At 56.9% G+C, this 9,762-nt stretch overlaps 2 protein-coding genes across 2 annotated transcripts; both read left to right on the top strand.

The window, feature by feature from the left end:
• Positions 1 to 579: 579 nt before the first annotated feature.
• FA2H (fatty acid 2-hydroxylase) lies at positions 580 to 2,103 on the top strand (the record flags this gene model as incomplete). The annotated part of the gene is made up of 3 exons (XM_008949429.1): positions 580 to 752; positions 1,185 to 1,437; positions 2,024 to 2,103. Coding segments are annotated over 3 exons (506 nt in total), but the record flags the coding sequence as incomplete, so codon positions are not given.
• Positions 2,104 to 5,272: 3,169 nt separating this feature from the next.
• Positions 5,273 to 9,565, top strand: MLKL (mixed lineage kinase domain-like). Its single transcript, XM_008949418.1, has 10 exons — positions 5,273 to 5,729; positions 5,921 to 6,034; positions 6,136 to 6,310; positions 6,395 to 6,492; positions 6,615 to 6,750; positions 7,225 to 7,309; positions 7,729 to 7,877; positions 8,083 to 8,132; positions 8,595 to 8,735; positions 9,513 to 9,565. The coding sequence occupies exons 1-10, from the start codon at positions 5,273 to 5,275 to the stop codon at positions 9,563 to 9,565; spliced, it is 1,458 nt and encodes a 485-aa protein (XP_008947666.1).
• Positions 9,566 to 9,762: the final 197 nt, after the last annotated feature.

Raw genomic sequence — 9,762 nt, 5'->3', positions numbered from 1 at the left:
TGGCATTTGGCACCTTGCTGTCAGAGTCATTTGTATTCGTAATTTTTTTTTTTTCCTCCCCAAAAGGAAGAGGTTTGAGGGGTATCCAGATTCTGCTAATGAGCACACAAGGCTGGCAGCCAGCCCTGAAAGGAGGAGGTGGCTGAAAAATGTTCTGCGGGGGAAAGTGCCCAACAAACATCTTCTTCTTAAAAAAAAAAAAAAAAGACCAATGCCAGCAGCATTGTTTAACTGTCAGAAGTGCTTCCTGCACAGTTAAGGTCCCTCCTGCCTTGTTCAGGTGGGCAAAGCAGCTTTGTAAGGACAGGGCTGACCAAGCCCTCCTCGGCATTTGGGATGCAGGGGACCCCCCTCGCCAGCAGCCAACTAGTTCTATAAAGAGCATAAAAGACTGAGAATTGAGGGGAAAATGTGGAGCGGTGCTTGGGAAGGCAGCTCCCTGGAAAAGCTCGGGGCAGGGGCACGTGAGAGGGAGGGACACCCATGCTTCACCTGGGTGCCGAGGGGAGGATGGTGATGGATACGGGCACCTGCACGCCGCCTGCCCCCCTCCTGACTGTCGCACATCTTGTTGTGTAGAGTATTCCATCCCTGTCCACAAATACTTCTTCCCCTTCATCTTCCTCCTGGGGATGTTCCTGTGGTCCCTGCTAGAGTACCTCATCCATCGCTTTGTCTTCCACATGAAGCCACCTGCTAGTAACTACTATCTCATCACGCTGCACTTCTTGCTGCATGGGCAGCACCACAAGGTAAGTCATGGCTCCCGCCCCCACCAGTGCCTGCTGGGCCGTGGGAACTGTGGTGGCCTCTGCTCAGGCAGAGCCTGTCAGTGCCTGTTGGACGTGACTCGTGGCATCTTCGCCCCGAGCGGGGCCCTTACCCAATACCAGCGAGGGCTGCAAGACTGGCTCAGAGGAGCTGGAGTTAAATCCGCAAGCTGCCGGTTGGGCGAAGGGCAAGACCAGGAAAAGCCATGGGCTCCCTCTAGCTTCACTGGAGGAAACATCTCCGTGGAGCTGGAGAGGACCTGCCACAAAGCCACCGGCTGCCTGGCCGCCTCGTCACGGGCCTCCTTGTCTTTTGGGGAGGGTTTGCAGGCGGCTGCTTTGGGGTTGGCTTTTGGTGGGGGCACGCAGGGTGAGCTCGGAGCCGGCTGTCCCACCGTCCTCCTCCTCTTCTAGTCTCCCTTCGACAGCTCCCGCCTGGTCTTCCCTCCCGTGCCGGCCTCCTTGGTCATCGGCTTCTTCTACGGCGTCCTGCGGGTCATGCTGCCCGAGGTGCTGGGGCTCTCCGTGTTCGTCGGCGGGCTCTGCGGCTACATCGTCTACGACATGATGCACTATTACCTCCACTACGGCTCGCCCAAAAAAGGCACCTACCTGTATGGCCTGAAGGCTTACCACGTCAAGCACCACTTTGAACACCAAAAAGCAGGTAGGTAGGACCAGGGGTGTCAAAGCCCGGTCCACCCATGCGCTTGCACAGCTGATGCTCGGAAAGATTCTGGATTTGGGATGGGGGAACCAAAGAGTCGCTGGGAAAAGGAGTGTGCGAGGCGCTGCAGGCCCCACGGGGCACATTTCTGAGCCCCCCGGGTCAAGGGCGAGGGGGTGGCACAGTGCGGGGATGAAGGCAGCAGCCCGTCTGGCCGGCAGGCACTGGTGCCGCAGCAGAGGCAGAGCCCCTGGGGTGTGGGTGTGGGGGCCCATCCCCAGGACGGTTTCTCCTTGTGCTGGGAGGTGTCAGCAGGCACCAGGTGAGGCCTCAGGCTTCCCCAGGCCCGCCCCACACCTTGCTCAACCTGCCCTTTGCCCGGTTTCCTAGGAGGAAACGCCCCATCCAGATAAGCTAACGTCCGTGGGGTGGGTGGCACGGCTCAGCCAGCTCCTTCTGCTCCTCCTGCTCTTCCTCCTTGCCCTCGCCTTGCCTTCCTCCTGCTCCAAAACACAGGTGCTCCTCCCTCGGCAGCTCGTGGTGGGCGAGCGGTGCCAGGGCTGAGCGCTCCCTTCCCTGCCCGCAGGCTTTGGCATCAGTACCCGCTTCTGGGATCACCCCTTTGGGACGCTCATCCCTGAGGAGACCTTCAAGAAAGAGGACTGATGGCCCCCAGCGTGGCACCCGGCTCCACCCAGGCCAGCATGGGGCTGGCATCCCTGCCCGGCTCTCGGTGGGGGGTGCTGTTCCCTGTGCCTCCCTGAGGGCTGTACCCCAGCGCTGGCCCCCTGCTGCAGCCTCCCCATGGCACGCCGCAGTCTAGCTGTGGCACTGCCAAGTGGGGGACAAGGGGGTGAGAATCCTGGGATGGGGGAGGAAGAGGCTGGGGGGCCCCTTCCTCGCCGCCCTCCTGCTCCAGGACATGGATGTGTGGGCAGGTCTGCTGTCCCAGAGATGAAGTGCCTGATGCCACCCTCCCTCCTCCACCCTGGCACTTCGCCAGAGCCAACCCCCACCAAACCCCTGGCCCTCCTGGGGTGCCCTCTTCCTGGGGTCCCCAACAAGCTGCAGCTAACCCCATCACCTAACTCGTGCTGAGGGGCTTCTGTATCCTGGGTCCTCCTCCCAACCCAATCCCAGAACAGGGGGGATTTTTTGGCCTGTGACCCTCAGGGTGGGATCCCACAGGTCTGGATTTTGCCTTTTTCTAACCAGTGCACCGGTAGCTATCTGCCAGATTTATCAAGGTTGTGTTTTCTGTCGGCAGTGGCTACCTGAAACTCAAACTCAGATGAACACAATTGCTACCAGATGCCTTCTTTTTGCTGATCTTGTGATGATTTATTTTTTTTCTAATGTTTACTGTGGATATTTAAAGGTTTGGAATAAAGTTCTATGTAAAACTATAGAGACTACAATTGTAAATAAACTGTATATTTTGAAAAATAAAGCCTTTTAAAGAGAGTCTGGCGAACGTATCCCTGGGGGCTGCTCCGACGTCCTCCTGCCCTTGGTTCAGCACTTCCCTGGTGCTGGTGGCCTTGACACTTTGCAGTCACCTTTCTCAGCCCCCCATGCTGCTGAAAGCCCTGCTGCCAGCCCTGGTGATGGTGAGGGAGATGCTCCCTCCACCGGGGAACCACAGCAGACCTGCATGACCCTGGGCTCAGGGTAAGCAGAAGCTGGCTGAGGTCACTTCTCGCTTCTCCAAAGTTGGGCAACAGCGTCACGTGCCCCACGGTGCTTCCCAAAATCAGCCTGGCCCTCTGACGAAGCTGTCCGCAGAGTTTCCTGTGCTCCTGGCAGAGGGCAAGGGCCATTTCCAGCTCTGGTGACTGCAGCCTGCTTCCTCAGATGCTGAGGGGTCACTGAACCCCAGCATGGTGGGGTCAGAAGGGACCTCCGAAGATCATCTCCTCCAGTCCCCTTGCTCCAGCAGGTCACCCACAGCAGGTTTGGAATATCTCCAAAGAAGGAGACCCCACAGCCTCTCTGGGCAGCCTGCTCCAGGCTCGGCCACCCTCACACCAAAGAAGTTTTTCACAGGATCCTGAAGCTGTAGGGATGGGGACAGGTCCTGAAGGACCCTTGTAAAACATGGGTGTGATCTAGAGGGTGTTACAGTGTCCTGGACAAGCCTGAGCACAGCAGATGTGCTTGGGGTGCTCAAAATAGCAGCAAACAACAGCATGGGGGGCACAGCACCACCCCCTCCCCTTTTCCCATGGGCAATTCCTTCTCCCAGCAGGTAAAACCCAGCTCCGGGGCACGCGGCCTCCCCGACCCCCTCCTCCGGGGCAGCTTTCCGGGAGCCGGGGCGACGTGAGCCCTGACAGCAGGTTGCACAACGTCCCTTCCGCCGCCCGGGGAAGCACCCTATAAAGCCGGGCTGGTCCCACCAGTCCTCCCCAGGCTGCGGAGCCGCCCGGGCGAGCGAAGCGTGGCCAGGTAAGACGGCTCTTTGTTCTCTCACAGGGTGCCCGAGCCTGGAGCAGGCTGCCCATGGAGGTTGGGGAGTTTCCAAACCTGCCTGGATGCCATCCTGGGTGACCCTGCTGGAGCAGGGGGGGTGGATGAGGTGATCTCCAGAGATTCCTTCCAACCTCACCATGCTGGGGTTTTGGGTATTTCTCTCTCTTAGCAAGAAAACGAGCTGCTTCCTTGGGAGTCTGCTGCAGAGAGCCTGAAGAGGAAGGGAGAGGGGCTGCAGCTGGTTTCTAGGTATGTTCTGGGGAAAATGTCTCATGAGGAGCAGCTGAGGGACCTGGAGGTGTTTAACTGGAGAAGGGGAGGCTGAGGGGAAACCTTATTGCTCACAACAACTCCCTGAAAGGAGGTTGGAGTGAGGTGGGGGTTGGTGTCTTCTCCCAGGTTACTAGCAATAGAACAAGAGGCAATGGGCTGAAGTTGTGCCAGGGGAGGTTTCAACTAGACACGAGGAAGAATTTCTTTCCTGCCAGAGTGGTGAGGCATCGGCCCAGGCTGCCCAGGGAGGTGCTGGAGTCCCCATCCCTGGAGGGGTTCAAAAAACACGTGGACTTGGCACCTGGGAACATGATTTAATGGTCATGGTTGTGTCAGGTGATGGTTGGACTTGATGATCTTGTAGGTCTTTTCCAACCTTCATGATTCTAGGATTCTGTGTTTCTCTCATTTCCAACCAGCAGAGCTGGGCAGCTCTCGCTGGTTGCATCACTGGTGTGGGTGCCTGCTGCTGATTTAGCAGGAGCAATTTCTGTCCCTGGTGCCTGGATGTGGGGATGTGGGCTGAGGAGCAGGGACCATCCCTGCAGGGGCTCTGAGCCCAGAGAAAGAGTTTGATTTGAAATCTTAAGGGGCAAAAACATGGAGAAATCGAGGACACGGGAGTGGTAAAGGTGTGAAAGCTTTTGTTATATGGGTGACAACAGAGAGTGATGTTGGCTAGAGGTGAAAATGGATAAAGGTCAAAGCTGTAGGCTGACCCTGCTCGTCCATATGGCAGCTCTCCAGGGCTGGCTAGCACCAAATTAATTTACATAAATCAAGCCCAACAATCTCCTGCTAATGCAGGGTGAGATGAGCCAACAGTGCTGCTCCTGATGCCTCTGAGTGGCCACTCTGGGCTGCAGGAGCAGCCACGGGGCCAGGCAAGTCAAAGGAAGCCAAGCAGCCAGAGGAGATCCAAGGGGCTGTAGGAGACCTGGAGGGTGGTGTGCCATGGAGAAGACCTAGAGGGTGGTGTGCCCTGTCAAGGCTGTTCCTTAGGGTGGAAGGAAGAGCCACATCTGGCTGATCTCCGAGTGGTGCCCGAGGTTCACATCCCCCGTGGTCAACCGAGCCCTTTGCTGTGAGCATGGACATTGTGGAGAAGGTCCTCTCTGTGGCCCAGGCCATCCACGCCCAGTTTGAGCAGGTGAAGTGCTGTAAGCACCGGTGCCAGCGCCTATTGGAGCGCATCCAGATCCTCCTGGAGCCCGTGAGGGTCCTCAAGGCTCAGCCACCAAAGCACATTTCCCACCACGAAGAGGAACTGCTGAAGAAGCTGCTCCAGGCGCTAGGGGAAGCCCAGAAACTGGTGACGAAATACAGTCAGACCAGCTGGATCCAGAAGTTCCTGAGAGCCCACAGCACCAGCGAGGAGTTTGTCTGGGTGAATGAGAGCCTGGGGGACATCGCCCAGGGGCTCGCACTCCTGCTGCAGGCAGAACAGAAGCAGGTTTTCCTGGAGGCTTTCCAGGCCAAGACGTGTCGCAGGCAGGATGCTGAGGACCTGAGGGACGACGAGGCTTTCTTGGACCAGGTGATTGCAAGTAAGTGTGCAAGTAACCGTGACAGCAAACCCCTTTTCCCTGAGACCAGTGGTTGGCACCTCTACCTAGCTGCCATCCAGCATTGGCTTGGTGGCTGTGGCCAAGGGACGTTTAAAGCACGAGAAAAAACTAACCACATCAGACCCACACGTTCACCCAGCAGCCCCATTCGTACACATTTCTCTCCTCAGGCACCGAGGAGCCCAGGGACGTGGTCAGGGAGATCTACATCGACAGGCAATGCATGGAGAGCAAGGTCGACTGGGTGCAAAGCGAGCTGAACAAGATTGTGCGTGTCATGGAGTGTAAGTTGGCGCCCCGTGGAACCCCATGGCACCCCATGTCCTTCTCCCCCAAGCCCTGCCTAACGTGTCCTTCCTCCCCTCCCGGTGCATGGCGGGAGCAGCCTTGAAGAAGGTCAACGTTGGTAAAAGAGAAGACATCACCGAAATCGAGCGGGACCACCTCACCTTCTACAGGCACCTGCAGGACACCGAGACCTACGACCTCTACGAGGGCGAGTACCTCAAGTACCCAGTTGCCATCCAAACCTTCAAGAGGCCACTGACCACTGACCCGGAGTGAGTTGTCCCGTGGGGCAGTTGGGATGGGAGGGTGGCACAGCTCTGTGTCCATGGACCTCACCCCGCTGTCCCTTCCCACAGGAAGGTGAGAGACATCTTCGTGAAGGAGATTCAGACCCTGAAGAAGTTTGAGTCTCCAAACATCCTGCGCATGTACGGGATCTGCATTGAGGAGAAAGGTAGACGGTGTCACCCTTTCCCTCCCCTGCCTGTCCCCAGCGCCAGGGGGTGGCAGATGGTTGGTTGTGGTGACCTCCCAAGAGGTGGCACGAGGCGGGATGCTCAAGGGTTTGCCTCACAGATGGGAGCCCCTGCTTCTCCATTGTCATGGAGTACTGCAAGCACGGGACGCTGCGGGATGTGTTGACCAAGCAACAGGATCTCTCCTGGGAGATCCGCATTCGGATGGCCCTGGGAGCTGCCAGAGGCCTTTACAGGTGAGTTCCTGCATAAACCAGTGAGTTGGTCTGCCTGATGATCCATGCTCAGCTTCCTGGTGTCCCTCAGTAAGCAGTGGTATCCAGTCAGAGATCATTTCCACCACCCTGGGACACTGGGATGGGAGGTGGGTGGTGGGTTTGGATGCAGTAGCACCCGCCTCCCCTGGTCACTGACCCCTACATCTGGCTTCAAGCCTGCAAAGGCCTGGAAGGGAGGATTCTCCTTCCCCACAGGCACAGGGCAGCTTCAGGAGCACGTCCCCTGTGGGTCCTGCTCATCTGTGAAGCTCATTGTTTTGCCCACACTGGCTGGAAAGGTTGTCTTGGCAGGGTTGGTCCACCAAGACAGGCAGAGAGCTGCTGGCTTCTCTGCGTGCACGCCAGTCCCTCCCCCACACAGCAGGTAGGAGACCCAAGGTGGGGATGGGTGCACCACCAGCATGGGTGGCCTTTGGTTCTGCCTGGCTGCAGGTTGCACCAGACGGAGGAGAAGTCCCGACTCCATGGCTGCATCTGCAGCAGCAAGTTCCTGGTGGCCGGCGATTACTGTGTGAAGGTAAGGACCATGCTTGGAGAAGCTTTTGGGAGTTTTGCATGGTTTTGGGGATGTGTCCCTCTACCAGCACTGAAAGGAATTATGATGGTCCAGAATAAAACCTGGAGTAGAGCCACCTCCCTTGTCACCACTGACACTTGCACCTCAGTTCTTCGTTAGCTCTGTCTGAGCCTCACCACAGCGAGTGTTTCTGAGGCACCCGTCCTGGGATGAGCTGAAGCTGGGGCACTTCACCTGCCTCCCCCTGCGGTTTCACTTGCAGGAGGAGCCATGTGCTGGGCAGCACACATGGCTGCCCACCAGCCTTTGCTACCCAGGGCACCTCACTCTGTTTTCTCCATCGTGGGGCAGCCCCAAGCATGCCACAGGCTCCCACAGGCTGCGTTTCTACCATGTCTCCCTTTCTCTCTCTCAATCAGCTGTCGGGATTTGAGCTGTGTGAAACGGAGTCATCCATCAAGAGGAAAGCCAAGAATAACTGGAAACGAGTCTCTATGTTGGCTTACATCGCCCCTGAGAACCTGAGAGACATCAACTACCCCTACAAGAGGCCCTGTGAAATCTACAGGTACCTATGTCCCTCCTGGGGAGGTGTCGGTAGGCAAGGAGATGTCTGGCAAAGTAGCTGGTGAGCTCTGGAAGAAGAGCAGGTTTCACTGGCTACACAAGCAGCTGTTTGCCCTTGGTATAGCCCAAAACAGTCCTCTCCCTAAGAAGGGAGGAAAGACATCATGGTGGGCTGAGCATTGAGACTCTTGCTTGTCTCCTTCCAGCTTTGGGATTGTGCTGTGGGAGATTGTGACCTCCAAGATCCCGTTTGAAGGTGAGACTGAAGTATCTGGTCCCCTGTGCAGAAGCCACATGGCCCAGCATGGCTGTGGTCTGGTGTTGGCTGCTCCCTGCTCCTTCCTGGAGCATCCCGTGTTGTGAGAGTCCCAGTGGCAGTGCCATGACAGCTTCATAGCTTCTCCTGGCTCTCCAATGCAGTAAAGCATTTCAGCAACGAGCTGAAACCACAAACATGCAAGTAATTTTGGTCTCTATTTGGTGTTCCTGTGCATTGGAGCATAAACACGTCTTGCTCCACTGGAGCCCAACGGCGTCATGCCAAATACAGGAGGGGGGTCATTGCAGAGATAGTTTGGGTGGCTTCTCTGCTGGCTTCTTCATGCCATAAGCTGCAGGGAGGCTCTTGGCATGGCTTTGTACTGCGTGCCCTCCCCAGCACCCTGCTGTGGGAGCAGCACTCCGTCCTGACACTCCTCTTTGCATGGGTGTTGTCTAGGCTGTACCCCCCAGGAGATCATGGAGAAAATCTGCAACCACCATTACCGGGACCCTGTTGGGGAAGATTGTCCTGAAGACCTGAGGAGAATCATTGACCAGTGCCGGGCCTTTGACCCTTCCCAACGCCCTTCTGCTGAGGGTAAGTATCCTGGACATCGTCTGGCCCTTCGTATCCCTCAAGCAGCTGCCTCAGTGGTCAGTTTGCCCCCTCTTTTCCATATGAGTTTGTCTGGTTTTGTGTTCCATGATCCCTCCTTCACCTACCATCTAATGAGGCCCTAATCTCAGACCACTCTTTCTCCTGTAGAGTGATACAGTTAACACCTACCCATGCCATGCCAATAATCACTGGGCTGTTCGTCTGGCATCACAGCAGAGTAAGCTTTGGCTCTTGGACAAGCGCCAAGCCAGGAGCACGGATGTGTGGGTTAATTCCCACTAGGGTCCCACAGATCCCGTAAAGCTGGAGGAGCAGCCACGACGCACTGCAGGAGCGGTTCCTGCCTTGGGCCTTGAGCAGTAAATTGCAGTCTTGGGAAAAGCTCCGTGGCAGGGAAGGCCTCACTGCCTCTGAAGTTGTTTTGGGTCTGATAAGATACATCACTGGTCTCCACAAGAAAATTTAACAGAAACACTAGGAAAAGATAGAGGAGTCTTTCTGGTGCAGAGCTGGGAGGACATCTGCTATTTCCAGGCCCATCTTCCTAGATGTGGCCGCTTCTCTCTGGGCTTGTACTCGTCTGTGTCTGCTCAGGCTTGTCCCCTGCTAGTGGCTGCCCAGTCTCGCTGGCCTGAGGAGAGGGTGACTCCACATCCCGGTTGTTGTCAGCGAGGCAAAGCTATCTTCTCATCGGGGCAAAAAAAAGGCCTCCAAGAAATGTTCTGTTTTGATTAACGCCATCGTTGTGTTTTGCAGAGATCGTGGACTCGCTGGCTGACCTGGAGAAAAGCAGAACCCATGGAAGTTAACCGTGGAAAGCCGGCTCGGGCGATGGAAAGAAGCCAAGGGAAAGCGGCGAGCCTTCCTCCCGCGAGCCAGGCGTGCCTGCTCGCCCCTCTTCCTCACCTCCTCCAACACACGCCTGTGGCTGTGTGCCGAGACCTACGCCGCTACCAGGCGCCGGGCCTGGGGATGCCTGAGGGGCAGCTGGAGGGCCGAGGCACCC

Source organism: Merops nubicus, unplaced genomic scaffold, assembly GCF_000691845.1.
Source record: "Merops nubicus isolate BGI_N331 unplaced genomic scaffold, ASM69184v1 scaffold26770, whole genome shotgun sequence".
NCBI classification, from domain to species: domain Eukaryota; kingdom Metazoa; phylum Chordata; class Aves; order Coraciiformes; family Meropidae; genus Merops; species Merops nubicus.
Note: the sequence above shows the minus strand (reverse complement) of the source record. Positions and strands in the feature narration are given on the sequence as shown.

Excerpts from the sequence above, each read along its gene's own strand:
- MLKL (XM_008949418.1), top strand. The coding sequence starts at position 5,273 with ATGGACATTGTGGAGAAGGTCCTCTCTGTGGCCCAGGCCATCCACGCC. Across the intron at positions 6,035-6,135 it reads GATTGTGCGTGTCATGGAGT|CCTTGAAGAAGGTCAACGTT; the intron begins GTAAGTTGGCGC and ends TGGCGGGAGCAG. Across the intron at positions 7,310-7,728 it reads CCGGCGATTACTGTGTGAAG|CTGTCGGGATTTGAGCTGTG; the intron begins GTAAGGACCATG and ends TCTCTCAATCAG.